At 66.3% G+C, this 15512-nt stretch overlaps 2 protein-coding genes across 3 annotated transcripts; one reads left to right on the top strand and one right to left on the bottom strand.

The window, feature by feature from the left end:
• Positions 1-117: 117 nt before the first annotated feature.
• On the bottom strand, positions 118-3947 carry SGSH (N-sulfoglucosamine sulfohydrolase; the record flags this gene model as incomplete). The annotated part of the gene is made up of 8 exons (XM_082492356.1): positions 118-918; positions 1272-1475; positions 1559-1640; positions 1854-2010; positions 2273-2423; positions 3004-3109; positions 3342-3502; positions 3860-3947. 8 exons carry the CDS (start codon positions 3945-3947, stop codon positions 359-361), a joined length of 1509 nt encoding a protein of 502 aa, XP_082348482.1. The 3' UTR covers positions 118-358.
• Positions 3948-4071: 124 nt separating this feature from the next.
• SLC26A11 (solute carrier family 26 member 11) lies at positions 4072-11924 on the top strand. Of its 2 annotated transcripts, none has more exons than XM_082492355.1 (16): positions 4072-4451; positions 4651-4843; positions 5038-5123; positions 5948-6027; positions 6855-6997; positions 7285-7460; positions 7618-7690; positions 8090-8140; positions 8478-8538; positions 8910-8965; positions 9074-9214; positions 9335-9462; positions 9871-9970; positions 10239-10372; positions 10724-10796; positions 11036-11924. In XM_082492355.1, exons 1-16 carry the CDS (start codon positions 4275-4277, stop codon positions 11128-11130), a joined length of 1767 nt encoding a protein of 588 aa, XP_082348481.1. In that variant the 5' UTR covers positions 4072-4274; the 3' UTR covers positions 11131-11924. The 2 variants fall into 2 exon arrangements, with proteins under 2 accessions (XP_082348481.1, XP_082348480.1); XM_082492354.1 differs by having other exon boundaries at positions 10236-10372.
• The last annotated feature ends 3588 nt before the right edge of the window (positions 11925-15512 follow it).

Below are 15512 nucleotides of genomic sequence, written 5' to 3'. Positions count from 1 at the left end.
TTCCCCGCGGGGTGCGCGGCTGTCACTCCGCGGCGGGGCTGGCAGCAGGGGGGCTGCACCGAGGTCGTGGTGCTGGGAGCGGGCAGGGACGTGTTTGGCTCCAGGTAAAACCAGACCTCTCCTCCAGGAGCTTTATTGGGGAGCAGCTTGGCCCCGCGGCTCCCCTGGCTGAGAATAAAGGCACGAGGGTCCCCGAACGCTCCGGGGTCGGGCGGTGTTTGCGATAGAGAGCAGAGCCTCAGCGTGTCACACAGGGATTTGGGACTGGCCCAGACGGGATCCTGCTCCGACCCCCCGTGCCCGATGGGCAGCGTGTGGCTGTCGCATGGCAATGGGGGACACCGGGCAGAGGTGCCGCTCACAGCTCGTTGTGCAGCGGTCGGCACGGGGGGCTCAGTTTCTCCTCCAGGACAGCGTCGGGGGCACACACCCAGGGGTCACCCGTGTCCCACTGCCACTTCAAGAGCTGCATGCGAAGCTGCTGGAAGACGGCGGCGTAGCGGGGGTCGGGGGCCAGGTTCTGGCTCTCGGTGGGGTCACGGCTGCAGTCAAAGAGCTCCCAGCGGTCCCTGTAGTAGTACTGGTGCAGGGTCTTGTTCCAGTGGGTTGGCTGCCCAGCCCTGCTGCGGTTGAGCAGGTCTTGGAAAGTGGGCGAGACGTAGAAGTCCTGGTCGATGGGAAAGGGCATCTTGTAGTTGAGGTTGTGAATGAGGCGGAACTGCTGGTGCTGGACGGCTCGCATGGGGTAGTACATGGTCACCTCGTGGTGGCTCTGGCTGCTGAAGGCGGTGGCCCAGGGCTGCTCCGACTCCAGCGCTGGCAGGAGAGACTTTCCGGTGAGCTGCACCCGCTTCGTGCCAAAGATGCTGTAAGATGGGTAGGGGATGGAGAACCAGTCCAAAATGGTGGGTGTCAGATCTGGAGGGGAAGAGAAGGGTGAGCGGAGGGGCTGGTGCCCGCGGGAGGAAACTCAGCCCTGGAGAGGGGCAGAAAGGTCCCTGGGGTCTGCTGCCGCGTGGGCTGAGGGGGGTGCTGGGATGAGGCGCAGAGCTGAGCCCCAGGATGGGGATGGTGACCCTGCAGGGGACCCTGCTGCTCTGCCGTCCCTCCTCTCCCTTCCCTGGGCCGGCCATGGCAATGCCGCGCGCTGCAGGCTGTCCTCTGGGACAGGACCCTGGGTTATGGCGTGGGGAGGGTGGGGACCAGCTCACCCCCCGCCCCGGCACGGCTCTGCAAGCCTCCGCTCCCTGCTGGGGGCCGCGGGCTCTTACCCAGGAGGGAGGCGAAGGCCTGGCTGACCTGTCCCCAGCGCCCCGTGTGCTCCGGGGAGGAGAGCAGCAGGGGCTCGGCGGTGCCCGACCGGTACAGGTTGGTCCTGCCGCTGGGGAAGGGGATGCCGTTGTCGGAGGAGTAGATCACCAGCGTGCTGTTGTGGAAGCCGGCACGCCGCAGCTCCTCCAGGACCAGTCCGATCCCTGTGGACGGAGGAGCAGAGCTGAGGGGGAACAGGAGGCACCGCAGTGCTCACCGGCACCAGCCTGGTCCCTGTGGCTCCTACCTTGGTCCATGCGCCCGATGGTTGTGTACTGGGCTGCCAGGTCCGCCCGGGCAGCCGGTGTGTCTGGAACAAAGTGAGGGACCTAAACAGAGAAAGGGAAGGCGGCACGTGGCAGCCATGGGGCAGGAGGTCGCGCGTATGCCAGGGCGGCCTTTGCCAGCTCTTGCCCATAACGCTGATGGCAGTGACCGAGGTGGGGGTCAGCCCGCAGCCACCCTGGCTCCAGTGGAGGCTGCTGTCACATGCAGCCCCCACACAGCCCCACACAGCCCCACGCGGCCCCACGAGCTCCCACCTGCACTTGCTCTGGGCGGTAGAGCTGTGGTTTCCAATCAGGGATCCAGCCCATGCCACTTTCTCCGTTGCCAAATTTCTCACAAAAGGCCCCGTATTGGGGCTGGGAGTGCCCGCAGCGGTGGGGGTCGTGGAAGGCGACATAGAGGAAGAAAGGCCTAGAGGTGGAAAGGGTAGAGGTGGAGGTGGTGCGGCAAAGGGCTGCCCACCTCCCCAGAGACCTTCCCTGGGCTGTGCAGGGGCGAGCTGCGGTCGGCGGGAGAACTCCTACCTCATCTGGGTTTCTGGATTATGGGGTGACCCAGAGGCAAGGTGTCCCTTCATATTTGTGACCAGCTGTGACATGGAGACATGTCTTCAGCGAGGCCGGTTTCCCTCTCCCCTCCCGTGCCCGCCCCAGGGACGCAGCGTCCGCCTCACCTCTCGTCCTGGCTCTGCAGGAACTGCCGGACCAGCGCTTTGATTCGAGTGATGTTTCTCCCAACCTGCAAGACCGAGCTGTTCTCCTCTGTGTAGGCAAAGTCGAAGGGGTAGACACTCTCGGGCCCAACGTGCTTCTTCCCAATGATCCCTGCAGGAACGCAGACAGGCGTATGCAGGCGCAGCGGGGAGCACGGGGAGGACACTGGCTGCTGCTGCTGCTGCTGCTGCTGCTGCTGTCTCCTCCCAGGGGGCCAACGCACCTCCTCTGCTGCAGCACGGGCTGTGCGCAGCAAACGGTGCTGAGAGTGAAGATGCTGCCGGCTTCCCCAGCCATTTCTGCCGGTTGCAGAGGCACTTCCACATCTGCTCAGAAAGTGGAACCAACCTGGGGCGACACTGCCCCAGGTCACAGGCGTGGGCAAGCGCTAGAGCAGCTGGGTGGCCCGGGTGGGAGTTTAGGTCAAGCACGAGCCTTGTGCAAACCTGGGAGCCGGGAAGGAGCAGGATGGGGGACAGAAGTGAAAGCGAGGTGTAACGAGGATGGCAGAGGAGCAGCGATGGGGGGAAGTGAAGTGAAACCCAGGTATCAGTGCAGAGTGTGGGCACGGGTGCAGTGGGTGCTGGCTAGCTCGCAGGCAGGTGAACCGCCAAGCGCTCCTGCCTGATGGGGTTCGGTGTAGGGAGAGGGAGTGTTTCCCTGCCCGTGTCGCTTGCCCTGGGCTCCCTACCTGTCCGGATGCGTGCTTGGCGGAGCAGCCGGGGCAGGCTCTGCACACTGTCGAAGGAGTTGAAGTGGTGCACGTCCTGGTGCAGCCCATACATCCCATTCTGGTGCTGCGGGCGGGGGGAGACAACGTGGTTGGACAATGCCTGCCAGCCTGGCCCCAAAACAAGCCCAACCATGCGCCAAGTGTGCGTGCAGGTCCCAGGGGGGAGAGCGTGGGTCAGCGGGCAGGGCAGGACCGCCAAGTCCTGTGACTGTGCCATAAGAGCGCCAGCTCTGGCCGCCCCCGACCCCCTGCCACGGACTGGCAGCCCCCACCCCAGTGCGTGCGGGTGCCCGTACCTGGGGTAAGCCGGTGAGGATGCTGGCCCGGCTGGGGGAGCAGCTGCTGACAGAGGTGAAGGCGTTCTGGAAGACCACGCTGCGCCGGGCCAGCGCGTCCAGGTTGGGTGTCCGGATGGCCGAGTTGTTGTAGGCGCCGCTCTCAAAGCCCCCGTCGTCTGCTGCAGGGGGAAGGGTGCGGGTGAGCCCTGCAGCACCGGGCCCGGCCCCCGCCGCGACCCTGACCGTGCGGGGGGGCAAAGCCCAGGGGACACTAATGACGCCGGGGGCATCCCCGGGCTGGGGGTGCCCCGGCTGGGGGTGCCCCGGGCTGAGGGGGCCCCGGGCCGGGGTCGGTGCTGCGGTGACCGTCCCAGCAGAGGGGATGCAGCGGGACCCCCGGGGCCGTCCCTCCCCCCGCTCACGGGGCGCCCCGAGCCCGGGACCGGGGTACCCCCGCCGCGGGGCCAGTGCCGGGGATGGGGTCGGAGGCGGGCGCGGTGCCGGGGCTCAGCCGGGGCGGCGGCGGCCGCACTCACCCAGGAGGAGCAGCACGTTGCGGGCCGGGGCCGGGGCCCCGCCGGTCCGGAGGGCGCCCAGCAGCAGCGGCAGCACCCAGGGCCGCATGGCAGCGGCGGCGGCACCGGCAGCGGCAGCGGCGGCAGGGCCGGGCGGCGGCGGCGCTCGGCGGCTCCTCCTCTGCCCCGGTCACATGAGGCGGCCCCGGCGGCTCAGATCCGGCCCGGGCGGAGCCGGCGGCCCCGCGGCAGCGAAGGGCTCTCCGGGCCCCGCGGGGATCCCCGGACCGCTTCGCCCCGACCCGCTGTGCGCGGCCTCCCGGGGCGGCTGCCGGCACGTCCCCCCCCTCCTCCTCCTCCCCCGGTGACCGGCGACCCCCGGCGCGTCCCGGGGGGGGGGCGGGAGGCGGCCGGGCGGGGGGACGCCGCCCCGGCCATGGCGCTGCCGTGCGGCCGGTGCCCGGCGGTGCGGAGGCGGCTGCCGGTCCTGCGCTGGCTCCCGCGCTACCGCCCGGCCTGGCTGCAGCTGGACCTGGTGGCCGGCCTGACCGTGGGGCTCACCGCCGTGCCGCAGGCGCTGGCCTACGCCGAGGTGGCCGGGCTGCCGCTGCAGGTGGGTGGCGGTGCCCCCCGGCACCGGAGCCCCCGGGACACCCACACCGGGCGGCGGGTCGGGAAGCCGGAGACGCCGCGGGTTCGCTCAGGGCTGGCAGCGGGCGCTGGAGGGACCCGAGGGCAGCCCGGCCCTGCTCGTCCTGGAGGTGTGTGGCATCTCCCAGCATTGCGCCGGCGCTGCTTCTGTCCCCGTGCAGTACGGCCTCTACTCTTCCTTCATGGGCTGCTTTGTCTACTGCTTCCTGGGCACCGCCAAGGACGTGACGCTGGGTCCCACCGCCATCATGTCGCTGCTTGTCTCTTCTTACGCGTTCCACGAGCCTGTCTATGCCATCCTGCTCGCCTTCCTCTCCGGCTGCGTCCAGCTGGCCATGGGGCTCCTGCACCTCGGTGAGATGCTCTTGCCGTGCGTGGTTGTATTTTTAGGATATCACTGTACATCCTGTCGTTGTTCCCCCATCCCCTGTGCTCTCCGAGACACTGGGGTTGTCCTGCTAACGCTCGTGACAGCTCTGTGTGTGTGCAAACACCCTGTGCTCCCCGTTGGGGCCAGCAGTGTGCTTACTGCCGCCCGTCCCATGCAGGTTTCCTTCTGGACTTCATTTCCTACCCAGTCATTAAAGGGTTTACATCGGCTGCTTCCATCACCATTAGCTTCAACCAGGTCAAGGTAGGGTCTGCTGGTCTGCTCTGGACACCTTGCCTGCTCTCTCCAGAAGCCGGCTGTGCTGTGGAACTGGGATATTTAGCACTGGGCTGGGCGATGTGCTCCGTGTGGGAGGAAGGACCCCCAAAGCGGGCACACGTCTCCCCTGACAGCAGTTCTGGTGGGTCCCTGTGTGCTCTGCTCTGAGCAGACCATGGCGAATGCACCCTCTGGCTGTGACCAGCTGGTGGCAACCAGTAAAACCAGGACATTTTATTTGGTTACTTGTGGGAGGTGCTGGGTGATGCTCCTGGAACCGTGGGTTTGCAGCTCCGCCGGTCCCTCGCTGGCTTCTCAGCACCCCGAGGCCCTCCGGCTCCTCTGGGGCTGCAGTGCTTCCTTTGTGGTTAACCGAAATCAAAGACTCGGGGAGATGGTGTGAGGCTGCGCAAGGAACCAGCGGGGATGGGTTGGCTAATGGCTGCGGTCACAGCGAGAGCTGCTGCAGAGGCACTGGGCCCTTGCTGCTGCTCCGGCACGGTGCACAGGGGGGGTGGGCTGCGCAGGCTGGGCTGGGGTCCCAAACGGAACCCCCTCCTGGGACTGTGTGTGCAGGACGGGGTGGAGGCATCTCGGAGCATCTCTGAGCCCTGAGCGGCTCACGCAGGGAAGGGGCCGTCCTGGGGTGCATGGGGGAGCGGGGGTGGTCGCTGCGGAGCTCTCCCACCCGCAGCACTGACACCGTGCGGGTGCCCAGGGCTGAGTCCCGGTGCTCCTGACCATCCCTCCACAGCGCCCGGCCGCTTGGGTTGTGCTGGGCTTTCACCAGGCTTTGTCTTCCTGCACAGAACATCCTGGGGCTGCGGGGGATCCCTCGGCAGTTTTTCCTGCAGGTGTACGAGACGCTGCGGAGGATCGGGGAGACCAGGTCAGCACCGGCCCTGCGCCTGCCCTGCTCCGTCCCCCTGCAGCTGCAGGGGGCTCGGGCTCCGCGGCTTTGCTCCCCGTCTCTTCGGTCACACCTCGGACCGATTTCTCAGTGTCTGTCCAGCGCTGTCACACAAGTGCTTGTTCTCAGCCATTTCCATTTGAGCTGGAGATTCGAAGATGGGTGAGCACGTAGGCTCCCAAGCTGCTAAGGGGGAAGGATGGGGCAGGCTTGTCCTATTTTCTGCTCCCAGTTAGGAACATCAGGATTTTGCCAGCCCAGAGGCACATCCTTGGGACTGTGTCAAAAGTCCTCCTCCAATTTTTGACAGTCCAAGAGGCAGCTCAGGCATCCCCATGCCCTCCGCCCATTCTCGTTAGCTGCACCCATGGCTCGGGGGCTGTGCCCCAGTCCGGGTTTCGCACACAGCACAGGGACACACAGGGTGGGCTTCCACACAGCGGACAGAAGACCTCCCTGCCTAGCTGTGAGGGGCAGCAGCGGGACAGGGAGGAGGCAGATCCCACTGCACAGATCCTGCCTGTCGCAGGGGTCCTGCTTCCCTCTTGATGAAGAGCCCACAAATCCATCAGCATCACACCGCTGGCTGGGGGAGACGCCCTCCTCCCGCTCCCGCTGCCCCCGAGAGAGGTGACGTGTTTTGCCGGCGGTGCAGAGGTGCTGGCAGCGTCCCTGCGAGCTATGCACCTCCCTGCAGAGCTGCGGCACGTGCCCGGGCACACGCTCTTCCTCCCACGGCACTTTGGGGCCGCTCTCCCTGTGCCCCGCAGCGTGTTGTGCCCATTGCACTGATGTGCCCATTGCAGGGCTGAGGATGCCATCCTGGGGCTGGCCTGCCTGGCCGTGCTGGCGGGGCTCCGGGAGATGAAGAGCCGCCTGCCCCGAGCTGCCCATGCGGAGCCGCTGGCTGCCAGGGTCAGCTACCTGATCGTCTGGACCTCTGCCACGGGTGCGTTGGCCATCCCCTGCCCTCTCCCCTCCCGCGGCCGTCCCCCCTGGGGTCTCGTCTCTTCTGGGCCGGCAAGAGACAGCCTGAGATGGGTAAAGCCCAGGTCGGCAGGAGCTGAGACCTGGAGCTGGGCTGGGGATGACAAAGTCCCGAGGACGGTCCTGCTGCTGTGTGTGCTCCTTCCTAAGGCTTGGAAGACCTCGGCAGCCTGGGTACCCACCTCCTGCCATCCCTCCTGCTGCCCTGGGCTCCAGGCAGGTTTATCACGGTTGCTTTCTCCGCTGCAGCACGCAACGCCCTCGTGGTCCTGTTTGCTGGCCTGGTTGCTTACTCCTTCCAGGTGATGGGCTCCCAGCCGCTCACGCTCACCGGCAGCATCCCCCAGGGCCTCCCTGCCTTCCGGCTGCCGCGCTTCTCCATGGCCATACCCAACGGCACCGTCCCCTTCAGGAGCATGGTGGAGGTGGGTGCAGGCTGGCCGGCGGAGGCTGGGCTCCCCACGGGCTGCTGTCTCCTTACTCCTGCATTTACCAGCTCCCCGCGCAGCGGGAGGAGGTGGCTCTGCTGTGGGGTGACCCTCCTCCCTCGGTGGCAGCACTCACTGCGTCCTTCCCTCCCAGGACATGGGGGTCGGGCTGGCCGTGGTCCCGCTCATGGGCCTGCTGGAGACCATTGCGATTGCCAAGGCTTTTGGTACGGCTGCGCCGGGCTCCTGCACCTGTGCTCGAGGCGGGGGGGTGTCTGCAGGGCGCTTGGGGTGCCGGGGAGGGTGCTGTTCCCATGGGGGCAATGGGAGGGACTTGGCTGACAGTGGGACTGGGACCCAGGAGGGATCCCGTGGGGCAATGCCGACCCCCTCCCCTGGCCAGGCAGCTCCCCCCGGCCCGGCTGGGGAGGGGGCTGGGGGGTCCTCGCGTTGTGCACAGCCAGAGTTTGTGCAGGAGCCGAGAGTTGTCCCGAGGGCTGCTCCTGCGCCCGGGGGGGTGCCGGGATGGGGTCCCATGGCTGCCCCAGGCGCTGCTGGCCTCCTCCGTGCGCGTGGCGGGCTGTTCCTGCGGGAAGCTCGGGGTGATGCCGCTCATCTCCTTTCAGCCTCGCAGAACGACTACCGGATTGACCCCAACCAGGAGCTGCTGGCTCTGGGTAAGAGGCTGCTTGGAGCAGGAGGGCAGGGGGAGGGGATCCAGCCCGAGTGCCACCGTGTGTCCCACAGCCCCTGAGCTACCAGAGTTGCCCATCTCAGCAGTCTTGCGTCTACCTGAAGTTTTACCTTTCTTATCCTGCGTGCTGCCCCCACCCCGCACCTTTCTGACAGCTCAGCAATTCCCAGAGCAGCCTGAGCCCGGCTCACATGGCCGGACGGGCTCCGATCCGGCCCCGGGTACCAGCCCAGGCATGGAGGAGGTGATGACAGTGACACAGACCAGGCGGTGCCTCCCATAGCTGCTGCATCCCCAGCCCCTCTCCTTCCCCACTGCAGGCTTCGCCAACGTCCTGGGCTCCTTCGTCTCATCGTATCCCGTCACGGGCAGCTTTGGCCGGTGGGTAGCAGGAGGGGGAGCGGAACCCCAGCCCGCAGGACACTTGCTGGGGCTGTGCGGTGACGGGGCTCTACAAAGTCTTGGGCAAAAGGTTGTGTGGACCCCGGTGGGTCCCTGAGCTCGTGTGCTGGTCCCCAGCTGCCCACCTTGGCTGCTGGGCTATGCATGGGTCCCGTGGCAAACTTCCCTCCCATCTCACGTGCCCTGCGGTGCCGCTGCAGGCTTGGAGCCTTGAGCTTGCTGGTGTATCTACCTGGTGGGGTCTGATGGGATCGGTGATTTTCCAGGGTGGGTGGGGGTCTCTGGGCAGCGCGTGGGGGCAGCTGCCAGCCCCCGCGCAGCCTGGGACAGCGTGGTGCTTTGCGTTTCAGAACAGCAGTGAATGCGCAATCCGGCGTCTGCACCCCCGCAGGAGGGCTCGTCACAGGTAGAGCCCCCAACCCCGCCGTGGGCTGCTCTGCAGGCCCCCGTGCCCAGCACCCACTCCCTGTGGGCACCCTGGGGGTCGGGGACACTGCAGCTCTGTCTCCCGCAGGTGCCCTCGTCCTGCTCTCGCTGGCATACCTCACCTCCCTCTTCTACTACATCCCCAAAGCGGCACTGGCCGCCGTCATCATCTCGGCTGTGGTCCCCATGTTTGACGCTGGGATCTTCAGGACGCTCTGGCGGGTTAAAAGTGAGGGCACGAGATGACCCCCTGGTGCAATACAGCTCTCCCTGCAGAGCGGGCAGCATCCCGCAGGGCCCTGTGGCATGAGGACAAAGTGCAGCCGAGCCTGGGTCATCTCTCTTGCAGGGCTGGACCTTGTGCCCCTCTGCGTGACGTTCCTGCTCTGCTTCTGGGAGGTCCAGTACGGCATCGTGGCCGGGGTGCTGGTCTCAGGGATTCTCCTCCTCTACTCCATCGCCAGGCCCCCAATAAAGGTGGGCTTCCCTCCTCACATGCGGCAGGGCCGGCCGGGCTCTCCAGGGCGCGGGGGGCCGGGAGAGGGCTTCCCGAGGGCAGCAGAGTGTTGGGGTGCAGGATGCTTCTGTCCTGCTCCCCCCCAGTCCCGTGTCCCAGCCTGCTGTGACTCCGTTCAAGGAGCTTGAGGAAAGGAGTATCCCAGGAGCTGAGAGCAGGAGAGGGAGCCATCGCTGTCCCTGTTCCTGCTGACGCTGGGGTGTGTGTGGGAGGGGGGTTTCCCTGAGAGATGGGGGGTCCCGCGTGTCCCCCTCCAGCTGGGATGGTGCTTTGCTTTGTCACATGGGCAGTTGTCCCCACCGGGGTGGGGGCAGATGACAACCTGGAGCTCTCTGTGACTTGTCCCCTTCCTCCGGGGTCTTGCGCAGGTGTTGGAGGGGGACGTGCTCCTCGTGCAGCTGGGGAGCAGCCTGCACTTCCCAGCCATCGAGTGCCTCCGGGACACCGTGTGCACCCGTGCGCTGGCAGGTACGGTGCTCCCCGGGCCACCGGCTCGTCCTGGGGGCCCGGCTGTACCCCAGTGCCCACCTGGATCCCTGCTGGGGGGGCTGCAAGTGCTGCCTGGACCTGCAGGCTGTGGGTGCAAGCAGGGACAGCACAGCTTCCCTGGCTGCTGCTGCTCTCCCCACGCTGTCTCACCCCTTCCAGCCACAGCTCCGGCTTTTGGGGCCGTGTCCCCTGGGCTGGTCATTTCTGGACTCATCAGGGACCTGACCGTATGCTCTTCTTCCAGCAGCATCTCCACCACGCTCCGTCATCCTGGACTGCTGCCACATCAGCAGCATCGATTACACAGTGGTGGTGGGGCTGGCAGAGCTGCTGCAGGAGCTGCGCAAGCACGGCCTCTCGCTGGCCTTCTGCAGCCTGCAGGTACGAGGGACGCAGCCTCAGCCGGCCCCGGGCCGGGTCCCGCTGCCGCTCCCCGCACCGGGCGGCAGCTCTGCTCCCCAGGGGAGGCTCTGCGCGATGGGCTCAGCCCAGCTGCTGCCCCCATCCCCACACCGTCTGCGCTGGCGGCTGCGAGGACACTGCTGCCTCTCTTCTGGTAGCGCCTTCATCTCAAAGAGGCGGAGGCTGCAGCCTCTGCGTCCAGCCGTGGGATGCGGGGCGGCGGGGAAGGGCTGCATGCCCTGCGCTGGGCTGGCTGGGGGGCTCGCAGCCCTGGAGAGCTGGGAAGGGGCCAGCAGCAGGCTCCCCCAGCCCGGGTTTCTCTGCCCTCAGGACCCTGTTCTCCAAGTCCTGCTGTCTGCAGACTTAGAAGGATTCCAGCATTTCCCCAGCCGGGAGGAGGCAGGTGAGGCTCTGGGCTGCCCGGGTGCTCTCGCAGGGTTGGGGTCCCCGGGCTGCTCCGGAGTGGGGCTCTGGAAGACGAGCCCGGGAGTCCAACCTTCATCAGGCACCGTGGCGGCAGAGCCGGGGGCTGCCGGGAAGGCGAGCAGGAGCCCCTCCAGAGAATGGGGGGCACCCTGGCCAGGGGGATTCCTGTTGAGCCTTAGGTTAACTCTGTCCTCCTTCTGCCCCCTCCTCCCTCAGAGCGGTGCGGAGGAGCGGAGCCGGGGGGCGGCAGGACATCCCCCTTCACCAGCAGCGTTGAGAGCTCACTGCTGCCCGCGGGGCTCATCCAGTGAGGCGAGGAGCCGCCTGGGACCTCCTCAGGGGCAGCATTGCCTTGCCAGCTCCTCGCCTTCAATTGTGCCGGGGCTGAGAGTCCTGTGCTGTGCAGAGCGGTGGCTGTGACATCCCGGTGACATCCCACCAACACCCTCCATGGGAGCTGCCTGCCCCTGTCCGGCCTCCTGGGCGGCTGGTGGGACAACCGTCGGGGCTGGGACTGTCCCCGTGTCCCACGCAGGGGAGGACAGAGTGAGGTCAAGGACAGACGGTCCGTGGAAGGGATTAATGGGGCAAAACCGTTCCCTATCACAGTCATCAGGAAAAAGCCATCCCTCCTCCAGGCCTTCCACAGCCTCGAAGATGCTGTCTTTTTTAAATCAGCTGTTTTAATTCTGGAGACTTTTCTTATTCTGGGACATACTGAACTCTGACACAGAGCATATATCTTGTCAAAGCGAGTTTCAGGGATGCTGGCGCTGCCCTCCAAGCCCAAGGGCATGCTGCAGCTCCCAACCTCAGGCTGCCATGAGATTAAAAACATTGGTGATTTTACTCCTTACTGATCCCTCTTGGTTTGTGGGGGTTTCTGCCAAATGCTGCCATCGGGCAGGGCTGGGCTGTCCCCCCGTCAGCCCCTCGCCTGACTCCCGCCAGGCACCCAAGGGGACAGGCACCGTGACACCAGCTTGCGCTTGCCTTGCTGTGAAATGGGTGCAAGAAGCGACAGTGGTGCCAGGCAGCAGGGCTGCGAGGGACAGGGTTCAGGAGAAAGCAGTTTTCCTGAGCTGCCCTTTGCTGACCCCCATAAGGAGGGTATAATAAAGCAGTAATTGCAAATGAGTCAGCATGATCTCCGCCTTCCTTTGGGGAAGGCTTTTTACTTTTGTGTGGGAAGGAAAAATTAAGCTCTAATTTCTGGGCGCTGCTTAGCAAACCAAGGAAAAGAAAGTGAAACCAGGCTCGGTCTTCGCGGTTGCTCAAATGCCCTAAGGCGCACTGGGGCACGCCTCCTCCTGCTAAAGGTTCCGCAGGTTTTGCAGCGGCAGCAGAGGTGCCCGGGAGCCACAAACCTGCGAGGGCCACCAGGTCCTGTGCCGCAGGCTGGAGGAGCATTTCTGCAGCGGAGCAACGCTGGGCGGCGAGTTCCTCGCTGCACCGGCAGCAGAGAAGCATTCGCAGAACTGTAAGGGCACATGTGCCCTCTCTGTCCATCCATCCGTCCGTCCGTCTCCCCAGACATGGAGTGAGCAGCGCAGAGCCGGAGCAGGTTCGACGCGTTTCTCTTCACGTCGCGAGGCAGCCGGCTGCAGCCCCTGCGCTGCCTCAGGTCGTGCTGTGGAAGCTGCTCTGCACGGCCGGAGAGGAGCTGAGCGAGACAGCGGCAGGGGGCTCAGGTAACTCCCTTCCCTGGGATGCTGGGAGGGGCAAGACGGGGAAAAGAGAGGGGTAAGGGGGTTAAAAGGGCCGTTTGTGTGTAAATAGCGTGTGTGCTCAAAGCCCTGTGTGTGAGAGAGTGTGCGAGCACGAGTGGGAGGTGTCCCTGCCCAGGGTAGGGGGGTTGGAACGAGACGAGCTTTAAGGTCCCTTCCAACCCAAACCGTTCTGTGATGGCAAAGACGAGGCCAGCTTGGTTGTGGCTGGATCCGGGGACAGAGAGACAGCTGTGTCTCCACTTTTGGCTATGGGATCCAGTACAATCTATTCCCCTCCAGCACACTGGCCCTCCCCACTGCTGCTAGCAGGCCCCCTCCCGCATCCCTGCGCTGTCTGGGGGGGGCATGGGCACGTAACAGGAGGGTGAGACACCCCACAGCTGCCCCAGCGCTGGCACAGCCCCGCTCCAGCGGCCTGAGGAGCCTCTTCATGACCATTTGCTGTCTGTGTCATTGCAGCAGCTCGGAGACCAGATGGGAACAAGAAATCATAGAATCATAGAGTAGTTTGGGTTGGAAGAGACATTTAAAGTCCACCCAGTCCCCCCCCTGCCCCGGGCAGGGCCACCTCCCCCCAGCCCAGGTCACTCCCAGCCCCGTCCAACCCGGCCTTGACCACCTCCAGGGATGGGGCAGCCACAGCTCCTCGGGGCACCCTGCGCCGGGGGCTCACCGCCCTCACAGCCAAGAATTTCTTCCTAATATCTACCCTAAATCTCCCCTCTTTCAGTGTAAAACTGTTCCCCCTCGTCCCACGGCTCCCCTCCCTGACCCACAGTCCCTCCCCAGCTCTGCTGGAGCCCCTTTAGGCACTGGAAGGGGCTCTGAGGTCTCCCCGGAGCCTTCTCCTCTCCAGGCTGACCCCCCCCACCTCTCCCCGCCCATCCTCCCAGCAGAGGGGCTCCAGCCCTCCCAGCATCTCGGTGGCCTCCTCTGGCCCCGCTCCCACAGCTCCGTGTCTCTCCTGTGCTGATCGGTTGAGGGACATTTCCCTCCAGGTCTTGGTGGGGGGTTGGTGTGTCTCCACCCCACCAGCCCAAAGTAGGAAAAAGAGGGGCTTTGCTGGAGGTCTGGGAGCTGCTGGACCCGGGTTCGGGCGGAAGGAGAAGGGGGCTGAACTCCGGGCAGTGTCCCGCCGGCCCCGGGCAGCCGCAGCGGGCATCGGGCTCTGGGCTGGAACCGGCCCCCAGGTGGATGAAAAGCCTCTCCCAAGCCCGCCGCGCCGGGCCGCGGGTGCGGAGGTACCGGGCGAGGTTCGGGCGCCCCGGGGGGAGCAGGGCGGCCGCCCCCCGCCGCCGGCGCTGCCCGGGAGGATGCCCGGCGGGGCGGGCCCGCGGCAGGAGCCGCCCGGCGGAAGGCGGCCAGCGGCGGCACGGGGCGGGCCGGGCCGGGCCGGGCGGGGGGCGGCGGAGGCGGTGACGTCCCAGAAACGAAACTTAGCGACTCTGCGGAAAAGCGAAACTTTGCGGGGCGGGAAGGCGGCGGCGCGGCCCGGCGGAGCGGGCGCTGCAGGTCCCGGTCCCGGTCCCGGTCCCGGTGAGTTGCGTTGCCGGGCCGGGGCGGGCGGCGGGGCAGCGCTGCGGGCTGGGCCGGCGGCACCGGGACTGGGCTTGCGGGGAGCTCCGGTGCAGGGGGAGCCTGCCGGGGCCGGCAGGGCGGCGCGCTGCGGGCTCCGGGCCCCGCTGCCGCCCCCCGGTTCACCCGGACCCCCCGGTGCGCCCCGACCCCCCGCGGTGGGTCCGGCCGTCCTGGGCATTCCCCTCTTCTCTCTTTCCCGTGCACTCGGGACACCCCTACCCCCTGGTGGTCCCGGTCCCCCCCGCGGTGCACCCCCGCCACACCGGTGCCCCCCGGTGCCCCGGAGCCCCCGGCACGGGCCGGGAGCCGCAGGCAGCCCCGCCCCCTGCCCGCCGGCCCTCACCTAACGGGCCTCATTTGCATTCCTCCTGCTCTTCGCCACGCCATTGGTCCATCCGCCCGGCTCGTTTGCATATCCACCCGGGAGAGGCGGGGCTTCGTGACTTTCCGCGGGGAATGAGCGGTGCTTCATTTGCATATAGGCTCCGCCCAAGGGTCGGGTCAGCCCCGCCTCCGCCCCGGGCGGTGCAGGTGAGGGCCGGGGCTGAGGCCTGCGGGGTCCGCACGGTTCCCCCGGCCCGGCCCCCCCGCCCCCGGCCCGGCCCCAGTCCTCCCCGGGGCTCCCCGCCCGCCTGGCGGGAGCAGCACCCTCCGGGATGCCGGGGGCAGAGCGCGGGGCCTGTCAGTGACGCCGCCCGAGCCCGCCCTGCGTCCAGGCCTGCCGGGCTGCGCTGCCCTCGCTGCGGCCCACCGGGCCCGGTGCGTTCCCAGTGCGTTTAATCTTAAAAAGTCTCTGTGCAAAGTGAGGTAGCTATTTCTATTTGTTTATTCTTTAAAGCGTTTGTGGTTTCCCCCCCAGCCAGTGAGCTGGCACAGCTGGGGGACACTGGCAGTTCCCTCCTTGAGCGAGGGCCTGGCTCGAGTGTCACAGTTTGAGTCCTGAAAAGAAAAACCAGAGCTGGGAGGAAGGTTATGTGACAAAGGCTCATTACTTCACATTAATATTTGTATTTCTCTTTCTGCCCCATCCTTTTCTCTCCCTCTGTGGCTCCGAAAAAGCTTACCTCGCCGAGCGTGCGGCTGGGAGACATGAAGCGCTGTGCGTGTCACTTTGTTTCTGGGGATGATTCTCCCGGTTCTTGCAGCAAATGCGGGGCCCAGCTGGCTGCCGTCGCCGGCACTGGGGACGAGGATTCAGGTAGGAGGACATGATGTGGGGTGAGCTGGGGGACACCGTGCGGGGTCTGGCATGCCCTGGGGCTGCACGCTGACCAGAGGCTGCGGCTGTCCACTGGTTCTCATGTTAGTCACGGTGTTTCTGTGGCTCTGGGCTGCTCTGCTCTGGCCAGGTCATCACATGCTGCTCTCATCTCAAACTTCCCTTG

This window comes from Vanellus vanellus, assembly GCF_965231255.1.
Source record: "Vanellus vanellus genome assembly, chromosome: 17".
Classification (NCBI taxonomy): domain Eukaryota; kingdom Metazoa; phylum Chordata; class Aves; order Charadriiformes; family Charadriidae; genus Vanellus; species Vanellus vanellus.
Note: the sequence above shows the minus strand (reverse complement) of the source record. Positions and strands in the feature narration are given on the sequence as shown.